The sequence below is a fragment of the Callospermophilus lateralis genome, chromosome 8 (assembly GCF_048772815.1).
Source record: "Callospermophilus lateralis isolate mCalLat2 chromosome 8, mCalLat2.hap1, whole genome shotgun sequence".
Lineage (NCBI taxonomy): Eukaryota > Metazoa > Chordata > Mammalia > Rodentia > Sciuridae > Callospermophilus > Callospermophilus lateralis.
In genome coordinates, this window is record NC_135312.1 from 112,653,694 (window position 1) to 112,669,376 (window position 15,683).

Consider the following 15,683-nt stretch of genomic DNA (forward strand, 5'->3'; position numbering starts at 1 on the left):
AGCAGTTCTCCTTGACATTAGTCTAAAATGAAGTTACTATTCACATCTAAAGTCATATTCTGTAACTAAAGCTAGCGCGGCCATATTTGATTTTGTTGGAATTTTCAATTGCCAAGTCCAACAATGGAACTGGAATAAAGATTCCAGAATCTGAATTCTAGAATCCATGCTTTTCCCCGAGTACCATATTGTTGGTTTGTTTCAAATTGATGAAGGGTTTGTGTCTAATATTTGTCAACATTTGACATCAATCTGGATCCTGGATATATCATAACCTGTTCATGAGACAATGAAACGGTCTCCATTACTTTTCTCAAGTCTGTTATACCTTTTAATTCTGTTAAAAACTGATGAACTACATAAATGAGCAGCAAATAACTAGGATGTAAGGTGGAAAAGGAACAGGCATGTATGAATTGAAACCAATGAACAGAATTAATTCCTAGTTTTCCCCAAAACCTCACTGATAACTAAACTTCTTTAAGCTGCTAATATTCATTAGTATCAGTCTTTAGTATCTTAATGTTATTGAGGGGGAAAGTTAAACATTTCTCAATCAGAAATAGCCAATTTTTATATTTGGGACAATTAACAATACTTCAAAGGACAAAATAATTTCACTGACTACTTTCCCCAGCTTTCCACTGTCTGGTAGGAATTAAATTGATTTTTCTTGCTCTAAGACTATAGGAAAAATATTTCATCTCAGTAGAATAATTGTCATAATTTTCATATGCAAACTTTACCAATTTATCTTCTTAATGATATCATCATTATTAATGATATACTATTCTGAATTGCAAATGACTTTTAGAAACAGTAAAAGTTACACTCACAGAAGAAATACATGCTTTTTAAATTCTCAGAATATTTTGCTCATTTTATTGAGAATCTACATTATCAAAATGAAAATGAATTTTATCAATTTAATATTCTGCTTGAACACTTTTCCCCATCTTCTTCATGTCTGTATATGATGAAAATAGCCAGTAGTTGGGGTCAGTAGGTTAAAGTTTCTGCCAAGCCACATGAAGTTAATGTAGATTAAGGTAAAAGGCCTATTTGGACTTGAACCTGGAGGCAAAGAAAGGCCATTGTACAGCAACATGGTGAAGAGAATAAGAACAGGCTCTAGAGCCAGGTGGCTGGGTTTGAATTCTGTCTCTGCTACTTAAAAGTTGGAATTTTAAACATATTTCCTGTTAATGGCAAGCATAAACATCTGGAGCAAATTAGGGAGGCCTGTGAACGATCATATATGCATCATATAATACATATGATAGATTGATAAATAAATACAAAGAGGCACTCCTTCTAAAATAAGATGATCTCCTTTGTTTGAATACTGGTATTGTCACTTCTATTTTGGGATCCAGGAGAGGCTTCTTATAGACACTCTGCATCTCAAAAGTCCTCATCTGTAAAACAGTGATGATATCAATACCTCATAGGGTTGATATATGGAGAAATCAGATAATCTCTGATAAATGCTTAGAACAGTGATTGGCACCTCAGTATCACTAAGTAAACATGAATTACTTTCATTACTTTCAGGCAGAAAGAATATACAATCAAATATATGTATAAGAAAGATAATTCTGGTGAATGAGACTCTACCAACAGTGGAACATGATTCTTCCATACTCTGTAGTTCATGGGAAGACAAATGTTTGCAAAATTTTATCCATCTTTCAAGAAATTGGACAGTATGGATCTCTAACAAAGCAGCAGTGGCTAACAGTGAATTAATTAATGTAAAAATACACAATATACTAACTGTGAAAATAAACTTAATGTGAAAATTACATAAAATACTAAAAATTTTAATGAAAACAACTTACTGTCTCAAAAAATATTTCCATCATGCGGGTTCTCTTTTCTTCTGCACTCAATCCTTTCTTCTTTGACTAAAGCACAAAAGTAAAAAAGTCAAAACTAAGTTTTTAAAAACTTAGTGTAAAACATAATCTGATCTTTTTCCTTGATCTACTCTCAAATACTGCAGTCCCCTAGTGTTGGGCTATTGATGCCCTCAGCTCTTCACACCTCTTCTTTGATCTTATCTCTTTCATGGTTTTAACAGGAATACTGAGACCTTAAAACTTTACATCAGGGGCTGGGGATGTGGCTCAAGCGGTAGCGCGATCTCCCGGGTTCGATCCTCAGCACCGCATACAAACAAAGATGTTGTATCCGCCGATAACTAAAAAATAAATATTAAAAAATTCTCTCTCTCTCTCCCCTCTCTCACTCTCTCTTTAAAAAAAAAACAAAACTTTACATCAATCTTATGTACTTACCTGTCTGCCAGAAAGACTTTAAACTCAGGTGGTCCATGCTGAATTCTTTCTTTCCCACACCTACTCCCAAACCTGTTATCCTAGTTTAAGTTAGAGACTACTTTGTTACCCATGCCAGTGGATTGGCAGTTATACTAGGGGCCATCATCTCTTACCCCACATCCAACCATGGCCAAGTTCTGCTAATTTTGGCACTTAAGTATTTCTCTAACCTGTCCTGTCTGTTTCATCCCTAACATCACTACCTCAGTTCCGGCTTTCATTATCTACCTCCAGCCACCTAATTACATTGTCTCACCCTCTAAGGTCACATTCTACATTGTGAAAAAGAAAATCTGACCATGCCTTTCCCTTGCTTAAAATCTTTTAGTGGCTCCTAGCTATCAGAGAGATCCTAGAACCCCCAGTATGATATATAAGGTCTTTATCACCAGACCCCAACCTACCCCTCTCATAGTCACTCCCCACCTACAGTTTTACGGTAACAACATGGAGAGACAAGCAGTTTGGGTTGTAATACCAAAGTCACTTATAATTCTCTACTCCAAGCATGCTCTTGTTTCTGTGCCTTTGAAAAAAAAATATTCCTTTACCTAAAACACCTTTCCTCTTGCCAAATCAAAAACTCCAAAATGTCTCCCAATTCTGTCCAGAATTTCCCTGAGCTCACAGGCCAAGCATGTGTTCCCAGGACTCACTTTCATCAAATCATTTACCACATTGAAGAGATGTGTTTACTTGTCTCTCTCAGCAGATTGAAAAACTTCAAAGCATGAACCGCTTTCACTTTCCCAGTGTTTTGTAAACCAGGTTAGAGAGAACAGAGGTAAGGACCAGCACTGAATTGCGACATATCTAAAGCCCCTAACTCTAACATTTAAGGCTGTATAGGCTTCCAAACCTCACAACACTCACAATATTCCCAACATATGATGCAGAGTGAGTTAATAAGGAATTCTGGGATAACTATTATCTTGCTTGCAAAGAGAAATCCTACAAATCTCAGGTAGGCAAGCTCTAGGAAACCATATAAATCTGTTCACTAAACGCAGGGCTGAGGAGCTGGAGTCCAAGATTTTTTACAAGTCTCCCTTCACATTGGCTTCCTGCAGTATCTGAATCAGTCAAGCATGAAATTCACACCCAGTTAGAAGGCTCTTCAGCTCACTTCTTGGTTCCTTCCAGTGGGTTTCAAACTGCCAGACATTGGGATCATCTCAGCTTTCAAAATACTGATGCCCAGGGCTGGGGATGTAGCACTTGCCTAGCCAAATGCCAAGTCCTGGGTTTAATCTCTAGTACCACAAAAAAATAAAAAATATTGATGCACAGGCACATCCTGTATGAACGGAATCACTCTTTGAGATGGGCCCCAGGTATGTATATTTAAAAAGCTCTCTCTAGGTATTTTAACTGTGCCCAGATTTGGGAACCTTATTTTTCTTATCCCAGAATCTAAAGGACATCAGAGGCTATGCTGGAGCAAGGAAAATCTCTTTAGGACTTTAGTCTGTGGGTGCATGAGCAGAAAACAGATCTCAAAGTTATAGGAAAGGTCCCTAGCAGTTTGGGATTATAAACAGCTCCTGGAAAGCCTTTGTACACTTGTGGACCTGTGTGTACACTTTGTACACTTGTGTGTGTGTATATACACACACAACCCAGGCACACACACACCCTCAGGCAGTAAGAATTGAATGTCCTGGGACATGGTTTTAGAAAAGTTCTTTACAGCTATAAGTTATTCAAGAAAAGTGGATGAAATGTATATACATTTCCATTGTTTTCAGGCAGAATCAGTCTCTTTTATGACTCGAAATAATTTTTGTTATTAACGCAATAGTAGAGTTAGCATGGTCAGAATTAAAATGACTTTTACAAAAGGATGCCATATTAATGCCTGTGTTAGGAAACCTCTCCCTCCAATTAGGACTCATTTAATACCTGTACTAGGAAAAAATCTAGTGATGTATAATTTAAAGATGCATTCAAATTAGTAAGAAGGAGATTCAAAACTTGGCCTGAGGACTATGCTGCTTTCTAGTTGACCAAAATATTGTAAACCACTTAAAAAAAACCTGCGTCCCAGTAGCCTTCTCAAATTAGGATTACAGTATTCCTGAAATGGACCCTGTTGATCAATTAGCAAAAAACTCTTAACAACTTAAAAATAGGTGCTATCTGCTTTCCTCAGAGCTGTACTTTTCCAATTTAAAAAATGTACCCAGCCTTGTAATTGTTTACTCAATAAGCTCAACCAGATGGGAACAGTTATTAATTCACAATCGGGAAAGAGGGCAAAAATTTATCTTTGACCAAGATAACACCAAACTATTTATCATATATTTTTTTTAAAAATAGCAAGTACCTATTTATAAAAAGTTCTATTTCATGGTTCTCCATGATCAGAAGTAAGCATCTGAAAAGAATTAACAGCACATTCAATTATTTATATTAGAAGGTGTTTTATAATGGATAGAGAGATTAAGGCAAAGTTGATGCGTCTGTGCTGCACGGGGGTCGGTAGTGGGTTACACTAGACCAGCAACTCTATAAAGAGAAATGTGGATGTGTAACCGATGTGATCCTGCAATCTTTGTAATGTTTTGAATAACCAATTAAAAAAAAAAAAAAAAAAAGAAATGTGATAACACAAAGCACTGTTCACAGATTTCTTTTAAGTCTGGTCCTGTGGCTTCTGGGTCCATTTTATGCCCAGGTGCCTGGGTTGTTAGTTAAACCACAAAGAAGCCGTTATCACTTAATTACAGCTGGGCAAGTATCTTCAGATACCCTACAGCTCGATGCTTGTCCATCATCGGTGCGGCAAAATAACGGCCACTTAACTAAATTAGGATATTAAAATCTTAAGATTCATTTGATTAGACGTTAATTCTCTGCCAACACAAGCAGAAAAAAAAAATCGCACGAAACTTTGGAGCTTTATGAAAATGAGGACATGAAGCTCACAGGGAGAGCTGGTTTGGAACCTTCCTGGCGGGTAACCCTCCCGGCTCACAGGGGGAACCCCACGACCCGGGCGCAGCGCCGCGCTCACAGGCGACACCCGCCCAGGCCCGCAGCGGCCACGCACAGAGCGTGATCCCTGCGGTTTGCTAAGACCCGGGGGATTTTCACGAGTGAACCGGGGTGAAGGGAAGACCGCCGGGTACTTCTGGGATCTCTGGCAGATCGGGAGTGTGCGCGGCACCGGGCCACACAGCCACCGCGCCCTCGGGAGCACGCGGGAGCGCGCCTTTGGGACCCGTGGCGCTGGCGCCACCGCGCCCGCCCGCACTTTCCTTCGCGGTTCAGGCCGAAGCCGGAGGCGTCCAGGCCACCGATTCTGTGGCGCCTCGCGGCCTGTAGAACAACCCCCGAGTAGACGGGATTCTCGGGTCACGTTCGCCAAGGCCGCCAGCGTTCTACCCAACCCGGCCGCCCCGCCCCGGCACAGGCGGGTGCCCGCCGGGGAGCGCGCGGGGGCCGCGGCGTCGACCTGATGACGGGCGCCTCAGCCTGGGCAGGAGGATCCCGTGTCGTCTCGGGCTCCGAAGCCCAGACACTGAGGAGAAAGGCGACCTGGGACAGTGGCCTCAGCTCTTACCATGGTGCGGGTAGCAGGGCCGGCGCGCGGGCTGAGGGGCGGGGCGCGTCAGGGGAGGGCAAGTTTGTTTTTGGCGCCAAGAAGCACAGGGGACGGAGCAGCGAAGGGGAAAGTTCCGGGAGGCGATTGAACCTCTTCCGCACGGCGCACAGCGACCCCTGGCGGCTCCGCTGCGTGGCCGACTAGGAGGAGGGCGGGGCCCGGGAGGAGGGCGGGGCCCGGGAGGAGGGCGGGGCCCGGGAGGAGGGCGGGGCCCGGGAGGAGGGCGGGGCCCGGGAGGAGGGCGGGGCCCGGGAGGAGGGCGGGGCCCGGGAGGAGGGCGGGGCCCGGGAGGAGGGCGGGGCCCGGGAGGAGGGCGGGGCCCGGGAGGAGGGCGGGGCCCGGGAGGAGGGCGGGGCCCGGGAGGAGGGCGGGGCCCGGGAGGAGGGCGGGGCCCGGGAGGAGGGCGGGGCCCGGGAGGAGGGCGTCACCAAGTTGTTTTCTCCTTTTTTTCTTCTGTGTTGTGTTTGGCTTTTCTTCTTTTCTGAAAGAAAGTTTTTTGAGTCTTTGTTTTTACGTGCATTTTTCTCTGCAGTGGCAGTCCCACCTTAATTTGGTCTAAAAAATAGGCGATTTTGGAGTGCGTTGGCACACACCTACAATTCCAGCTACTCTGGAGGCTGAGGCAGGAGGATGGCAAGTTTGGGGCTAGCCTGAGCAACACAGGGAGACTATCTCAAAACAAAAAGAGTTGGTGAAGTAGCTCTGTGGTTGAGTACCCCTGTGCTGTCAAAAAAATAAAAGTAAAATTAAAAACCAGTTTGTATTCTTGTTTTTCCCTTAGGTTTTTAAAAAAGTAAAACCCAATAACTTTGGGGCTGAGGCTGTAGCTCAGTGGTAGAACGCTTGCCTTGCAAGTGTGAGGCACTGAGTTTGATCCTCAGCACCACATTAAAAAATAAAGATATTTAAAAAATCCAATGAATTTAAAATCAAATGGATCCAAAATATGGTACCTTATGGTAGTAGATGCAGATTCAGAGCAAATGCCTAGGTCCTTTCTCCTGAAAAACACTAAATATATTTTATATATATATATATATATATATATATATATATATATATATATATATATCTGCCAGAAGTTCAAGTATTTTTAAATCTATATGGATTTTTGAATTATTATAAAGCATAACAATTTTACTAAAGACTTAATGACCTTTAAAATAAGAATTTGAAGTCCTTGTTGCTTCTTATGAAAGCAGGAGAAGGGGTACATTGAACTGCAGTTTCATTAATTCAGTTTTTTTTAAAGCGCCTTATATGATACAGGACATAATTTGAAAATAGTAAATGGGTATCCAATTAATAAATGTTTTAATATGTACTAGAGAAAATGTAATTAACATATCCTAACTTTCTCATGTATTGGTCATGATATGGTTAAAGTAGGTACTGTGATAGTTAAAAAAATAAAGGAGATATGAGAAAAATATGAAGTAATTGGTGATATATATATTGAACAAATGATGGTAAAATTGCCTCATTGCTCATCATTTCTTCTTGAGCTTTCTTCTTGTTTTTTGGAACCGGGGATTGAACTCAGGGGCACTCAACCACATCCCCAGCCCTTTTTTTCATATTTTATTTAGAGAGAGTCTCACTAAGTTGCTTAGGGCTTCACAAAGTTGCTGAGGCTGGCTTTGAACTTGAAATCCTACTGCTTGAGCTTCCTGAGCCCTTGGGATTACAGGCATGTGCCACCACACCTGACCTCTTCTTGAGCTTTCTGTGATATTGCCATGTTCAACTATTTGTTCTTCCCTGGACAACCCATCCTCTCTCCAACTCATTAAGCTTGAGTGTGGGGCACATCCGAGTTGCAAGTTGTGGCACCCAGTGCCAATGAAACTACAGTCAACCAGCAAGTGTCCCCATGCCAAGGGAGTGTGACATTAAAATGCAAAAGAAAAATACCATGATCAGTTAGAGAGACCCCAGAAGAAAGGGAAAAGCCTTTTCCATGCTTTTTAAACAATGGATCCTGTGATTATGTTTCACACTAGGCCCCACAAATTCTGTAGTGGGCCCTATTTACATTCATTTATTGTCTCAGTAGAATAAGGCTCCATGAGAACAGGGGCTTCTTTTTTTCCTTTAGAGTTCTAGGAATTGGACCTAGGGCCATGTGCATGCTAGATAAATATTCTACCCCTGAGCTACATTACCAGCAGGGACTCTTATTTACTGCTATTTCCTCTGAAGTATTGAACATACTCTGCTCAATAAATATTGGCTAATGGATATATATTAGCAAATATTGCTAAAATATTTTATAAATATTTGAAAAACAGATTATAGTATTGTAAGTATCTGATGTTTCACCAACCAGACTGTAAGGTTTAGGATGGTACAGTCCTCATTTTTCATCTTTATATCCTTTACACTTAGCTGAAAATCTGGTGTACAAGTGCTTAGACAATTATTCAGCGACCATGGTAACAACAACAACAAAACCAGTAGGATGAATAGAGGACCTAAAGTCTATTTGCCCTGCCTGTCTCCTAATTTGGGCAGTAGCAACCTGTAGCTTAAATGAACTCTTCTCGTCAGAGAGATGTATTTGGCTTTATGTGAAATATGTCCCAAACGGGCCATCTAAAATATGCTGAACCCCCCACCCCTGCTGAGTCTGAAAGACTCCAAGGGGGCACAATGGTAAGGGTACCTCCGTGGGTAAAGAAAAAAATAAATGAAGAATAGAAGTAGGATTCAACAATATTAATATTCACAGTCAGTAGTCAATGGTGTCTTGTGGGATCTTTTTCTAATTTCTGTTGTTTCATCTCTCCTTCTAACTTAGGTTTTCTCTTTCAGAGTTCCAATCAATTCTGAATGTTTTTGAACCCTCAAGAAAACAAAAAAATCCTTCATTGTTCACAAAGGATACTTAAATTTAATCTCAAACTAAGATGAATTTTAGTGTTCATTCTGTCACAGTAAATATGAATCAGAGGCTTAATGATTAAAGTCTACAAATGAATCTGGAAATGTATGAAAAATATATACAAACATATAAACATGCAAAACAAGCTGGAAACTTGCTTACAAACAACAAAAAGAGGTAAGATTCACTTACAGGAAGACAAAAGAATAAGCACCAAGCCTGGACACCACACATAATCGTGGAAAAGATACTGGCCCCTAGATAAAGGAATTTAAATGACAACTTTGACATTATTAATAGAGATTATATTTAAGATTTTATTTATTTATTTATCTGTAGATGGATGCAATACCTTCATTCCATTCACTTCTACATAGTGCTGAGGATCAAACCCAGTGCCCCACATATGCCATGCAAGTGCTCCACACTGAGCCACATCTCCAGCCCTTAAGAAACATTTTGAGGATGTGAAAACTTTTTTGAAAAGATGTGACATTTATACATTTATCATCAGGCTTCTCTAAAGACTGAAGACCCAGGGGGCTGTCCAGGTGTGTTCATTATTCATCTTTGTATCCCTTACACTTAGCTGAAAGTCTGGTACACAAGAAGTGTGTTCTCTAGATGATTTGACTAGTGCTTGCAATGCATGGCCAGTTGCTTGACATGACATAGAAAGTTTTATCCTAATGAACTCTATGTGATTAAATTCTGGGCCCTAAACACAATGTTTGTAGTGAGTTCGCTCTCAGGTCCTTTGATCTATAGAAATGTGTCTGCCGTGACTGTGGACGTTCTTGTTATCTTGCAGTTCTTTAAGGATTATAAAGACAATGATTAATAACTTTCTAAACATATATGCTGTACATGTGTCTCAGGATTTTGCAAATTCTTGATTAACATGCATCCTAAATGCTAACAGATGGCTGGCAACATAACCAACAAAAATTTTACTAAGCTTCTTCTCATTAATATAAACAGTTTGAATTATTGCCATCTTCCATGTATTCTAGAATATTCCTTTAGTCCCCTTCTCTCAGGGAAATAATTTGTTAAATAAATAAACATTCACTCTAGAAATGGAGAAAACAAGCTTTATTATAATGATTTGAGATTTTTTTTTGTGCATGGTAAAGATATACACGAGTCTTGTTTCTCCTATGTTTCAAGACAGAATTAATTTAAAGTTTTATTGTAGACTAAAGCATCCAAAATACTGTGGTACGTATGTAGCTACGAACATACAAACACTTTGATGCACAGCGTTCATTCTTTAAATAGGCAGTCAGCATTTTGATTCATAAAATAACAAATGATAAGAATATATCAGTATCAATGTCAGAGAGCGCAAGACTTAGTGTTCTATACACAAAACATATGAAATGGACCTATAAAGATGGAATGTACAAAATCTAAAAAGAAAACAAAGGAAGCAAAAAATCTTCATACTCATACCTTGGATTGAAAGGCTATAGAGTTGAGAATGATACAAAAGAATTCTGTTACGAGAATACACTGTTGTGCTGGGGAGTAGCTCAGTGGTAGAGCGCCTGACTACCATGCGCGAGGCCCTGGGTTTGACCCCCCAGCACTGCAAAAAAAAAAAAAACCAAAAACACTCTTGATGACAGAACATTCCCCATGTCATAAAGCAAAAGCATTGAGTTGAGTTTAAGGCTGTGTTGCTTTCAAAAGTTAATGGAAGTGCTGTACATTCATTGGAACAACATAGCCAATTTATTAACCTATTCTAGAATATTAATAGCTTTCATACATTCTCCACAAACAGATCACACAATCACTGCCACACAATTCATCTTTAGAAAGTTTTTAAGATTAGCATCATGATTTGTAGCTTACTGTCATTTAAAACAAAACAAAAAAGTATTTATACCAAATAAATCTTTAATGGGCACTTAGTTTCCTTTATGGCAATGCTAGATTCCTAGATATCAAAAATATTAAAAATAATTGTAAAGTTTAAAACCCTGCAACATTTACAGAAAGCAACAGTATTATACGACTTCCGGTTAAAGCAAAATTAGATAAGGTCTGCATCAAATAGCTTTAATTTTATCCTGCCTGGAAATGCCTTGTTTTAAAATTATTCAACTAAAAACACTCCTCCCTTTTCAGAAGCTGGTGAATAGAGAGGATGTCATAGTACCCAAATGTACAAAAAGATTTTTCCCATTTGAAGAGAACTGCAGATTATTTGCTGTTGACTTGCTGTTTCCTCCAATTTATTCAGTAGGTATTACCTAAGCATTTATGTTGACCCTTCAGTATGAGGATCCATAGATACTAAGTAAGGTACTACTATTCCAGTTAATTCCATTCTAGGATACCCTGTATATTTAGTAGTGGAAGCAAGTGTGCAATAGTTGCATGGATCTGGGGTATTAATCGGCCTCAAATCTAGTCATAAGGAAACCTGGAGACTTGTTTAATTATGGGTTCTAAAACTTCACCAAAATACTATATGCCATTAAAAAAAATGGCAAACACAGTCATAAAGGCTTTTTATTTATATATTTCAGGATGGTCAAGTAACTCCCTCCATCCCCATGTCCAGCAGGGGAGGTCTGTATTGGGGGAAAATGCACTGACCTTCAAATCCTAATTGGCAATACTATGCCATAAGTGCCCGGGGGAATTTTGAGTACTTTCTCAGTGCTACTTATCATGAATGTATGACAGGTTCTATACACTTGACAAAGCGAAACCAAATAATAATGGTAGCCCAGAATAAAAGCCACTTATTTTAATATCCTTCTCAGTTTACCAGAAACCATTTTCCATAGAATGTGACAAAATTTCATTTAAATCGTATCTATTTGTATCTTATCAGCAGCACTTTCTCCCCAAAATATGCTCACCAGAAATACAGTAAATGTACATATGTATCCAGGTATGAAATGTTATCTATATTTTAATATATATGATTACATATTCTGGGGGAAAAATATAGTGTTTCCTGGAGTGCCCATAGCATAGGTTTAGTTAAGAGACAGTGGAACAGGTCCAAATCAAACTATCTATACATCCATTCCAGTTTGTGCCAAAATTGACATGGAAAAAAATTAACTATGTATTTAGATACTTGGCCTGATATGATATGATGGCGGCTGATTAATTTTTAAATTCATTTCTAAGTTCACAAATACTTCAATGTGCAAAAAAAAAAAAAAAAAGTAAAAAAGAAAACAACAACAACAAAAAAACCCTCTGTAGGTAAACTAGTTTAAAAATCAATAGTCTAGGGCTGGGGATGTAGCTCGATGGTAGAGCATTTACCTAGTATGTCAAGGCCCTGGTTCAGTCCCCAGCACCGCAAAGCCAGAGAAACAAACAAACAAACAAAAAACCCAACAGTCTGTGATAGAATTTAAATAGGAAGCCATTTACACTTATGAAAATAAACTAAAATTAACAACCAATTTAAAAGGCTTTCTTTTAAATAGTCCAGGAACTATTAAGAGTCTAGCCTCCCTTTTAGGCAGAAGATTTTATAGTAAATGGCAAATGAAATTCCTTCCCCAGGATGTAAACTCCAAGGGGACAGGGATGTTTTTGTTTGTTTTATTTATTAGTCTATTCCCAGTGCCTAGAAGAGTGCCTAGAACCTAGAAGGGACTCTGTAAATAGGAACATTTCAATTCAAAGTCTTGGGCTGCAGGTGTAGCTCAGTGGTAGAACTGGCGCTTACATTTGCAATTTCCAGCACCAAGAAAAAAAAAAAAAATCAAAGACTTATTTCACTGGCATTAGGAAACAAAGTCTTACTTTAACATTCTAAAAATTTTATTGGATTTTATAACTTCATCACACAGACTTGATAATTCAAAAACTAAAAAATAATAAAAAAAAAATACTAAACCTAAATGTTACTCCTTCTGAAAAAGCTTTTTTTTCAGAGCTGATTTGGGCATAATAAATTTAATGGGCAACTGGAAGTTGCTAGATTCCCTTCCAAATTTTTAAAAAGTTCTATATAGAGGATGGCTGAATTTTAAATTAATAAGAAATAAGCATCACATTCATATAATAATACATACAGGAAATGTTTTCTTATAGTACAAGTTCTAAGGTGCTTTTAATGAAAGAGATCCCAAAGTCATTATTGAAAACCTCAAACATGACATCCTGTTTGGTAGAACTGAGTAGAAAATTAAACAGTGGAAACAGACTGCATCTTATTTTACAGTATCAATGACAGATTGACTAAATTGTTCTTAACATTTCTCAAAATGCATTTATACTTAGTTCAGATGTAAGTCCAGTTCAACTTTTATTTTGACCTGTTTTTTCTCATTTTTCTTCTCTTTTGAAACACAAGACGATCAGCCACCACCATCGTTCCCGGGAAATGGCAAACATCAAACCTGTGTTAGGGCTTGCTCCACAAGGACGGCTTGAGCTGCATTAGTAAAGGAATGTGCTGAAGAATGGCTGGACAGAATGCTTCTGTCTTTCAGAGTGCTGCCTATTTCAATACACCAAAGCTATATATATATTTATATTATACATTCTATCTTACCCTAATCATGTATACATAGTCCCTTGGTACCTCTACTATTCATTGAACAATGATAAATAACCATAACATGCTCTTACCTGTAATGCTCTCGAGATAACAGAACTTTGGTAACACTCGCTAAGGGGAAATCATTAACCAATCCACATGCCTTTGGTTGACACCATGGGTCCTCCAAAGGGCTCCTAGGATACTGGTGTCCTACTACATGTGCTGACATTTTGCAGAAGGTAAAGCTCTTGCTTTCAAGAAGAGGAAGAGGAAAGAAAGACACATGTGAAAACATGGCACAGATAAAACGTGACCTTTTCTTGATTACGTTCCAGTATATTCATCTGGAGTTAATGGGGCTATTCGTTGACTGAAAGGTAGTATTACTTCTGTAAGATGATTTTTCAAAGCATCAGAGATTTTTCAGGTTTCTCGGAAAATGTACTTTGTTTTCTGATACCAGGTGAGTAGGAAAGAGAAGGTGAAAAGAACAGACAGAAAGGATCTTTGATCTAACCCAGAAAAGTTGGGAAATCTGCATTGACTCTCAAGTGTTGTCTGCAAATCAGAGCTGGGAGGATTTTGCAAGACAGCCTCAATTTTTTTTTTTTTTTTCTGAAGTAAGTAATATGTAGTTGTCGATTACCAGCTCCCCCCTCCCAAAGAAGGAAAGAAAGAAAGAAAAAAAAAAAACCATACTGTAAAAGTGAGGTTAGAAGGTTCCGCAGGTCTTCTGACCTGGGTTAAATAAAGTATATAAGGACGACAGAATTTGTTTTTGGAAGCTCTGCGCAAAGGCTATCATTCACAGGATTAACAAATATTTTTACATATGCTAGTTTTTGTTTAATGTTTGTTTGATTTGCAAAATTAATTTAACTACATAAATCCCTGTCCTATAAGCCATAGTTCACAGGTGTAAAACTTCGCAGTTTGTATATTCAGTAGAAGACTTTTTTTTTTTTTTTTTTTAAAACCCTAATGGTGAATTCTAGAAATTGGATGAGCAGTTTTTTAAGGAAATTGTTACATTCAGAAATAACCATGGAAAGTTCATCAAAGATTCCTTCTAGCATGAAAAGTCTAGTCATAATCTGGTCCCGGGTGGAGAAATCCATTCCAGTTTATAGTGCAAGACCGTCTCGAGGGGACATCTGGCTGGCCACCGTTACTGTAGGTATCGATAAACCTTGAAACAGTGATTTCCAGAGTCTGCAACCACAACATGGCCATCTGAAGTTAGGGCTAGGCCTTGGGGGCCGTAGAGCGGGTCAGCAGATGTGTTAATGTAGGACAAAAACGATCCGCTCCCATCAAACACCTGTAAAAACAGAAAGCCAGATCATCAGGGAAGATGTGATGGTAATGTGCTGAAATACGGTTTACAGAATGCTGGATGCTAACGGTTTTAATATAAAAGTGTGCTCACCCCTAGGTTTTCTTAGACCCCCTTGGGCATAGCCCTTCCCTCCACTCATTCTTACCTTGCTTCTCCTCCTGCCTCTCTTTACACCCAGAGTCACTGATAGAGAACACGCCCCTGGCTGCCAGATCTCCCTTGGATTTTGAAACTAGTCGCACAAGGATTTGGTGGGGACGGCTCTGGATAGTGCTTAAAAAATGAATTAACCTTATTTTTCAGGCTGCTTTGACTTCTTTTCCTTCCAGCTTTAAATCTCCACCTCATGCCCACTCTTGTTTTGTTTTGGGTATTGGGGATTGAATTCAGGGGCACTTGACCACTGAGCCACATCCCTATTTTATATTTTTATTTAGAGACAGGGACTCACTGAGTTGCCTACCGCCTCATCTTTGCTGAGGCTGGCTTTGAACTTGCGATCCTCCTGCCTCAGCCTCCTGAGGTGCAGGGATTATGGGTGTAGACCACCTCACCTGGCTCACGCCCACTCTTACAGGAGAAAAATCAGCAACTAGATCAAAGAATGAGTCACAATGGGCTATGGCAAAATCGAGATTTCTTTTTCCTTTTCCCAAAAAGAATAAATTGTAAGAAGTCCATGATTCAATGTGTATGTTTAGATATGAAAAAGGTCTTCTTTTTGGTTAATAACCTTCTTATAAAATAAAAGGAACAAATTGACGTCCCTATGCTTTTTCTTTACCAGAGCCAGGCTGGTTTGTTTTGACCATATACCACTTTCTTTGGCCCATGTGGTGTTTTTTTTTTTTTTTTTTTTTTTTTTTTTTTTTTGTAGTGATTTAACTAAGGATTGAATCCAGGAGCATTCCATCACTGAGACATATCCCCAGCCCTTTTTAAATTTTTTTGAGAGGGGGTCTCTCTAAATTGCTCAGGGCCTT

General features: G+C 39.1%; 2 protein-coding genes across 2 annotated transcripts in view; both read right to left on the bottom strand.

Annotated features, from left to right (window-relative positions):
- Positions 1–5,918, bottom strand: part of Mnd1 (meiotic nuclear divisions 1) — a 57,948-nt gene extending 52,030 nt beyond the window's left edge. The window contains exons 1-2 of the mRNA XM_076865079.1: positions 5,908–5,918; positions 1,842–1,907 (exon numbers count right to left, since the gene is read on the bottom strand). Of these exons, the coding sequence (XP_076721194.1) occupies positions 1,842–1,907; positions 5,908–5,910 (69 nt within the window). The 5' untranslated portion in view covers positions 5,911–5,918. The remainder of the gene's footprint in view (positions 1–1,841; positions 1,908–5,907) is intronic.
- A 4,013-nt stretch (positions 5,919–9,931) lies between these two features.
- Positions 9,932–15,683, bottom strand: part of Trim2 (tripartite motif containing 2) — a 109,772-nt gene continuing 104,020 nt past the window's right edge. The window contains exon 12 of the mRNA XM_076864485.1: positions 9,932–14,682. Coding sequence (XP_076720600.1) covers positions 14,530–14,682 — 153 coding nt within the window. The 3' untranslated portion in view covers positions 9,932–14,529. The remainder of the gene's footprint in view (positions 14,683–15,683) is intronic.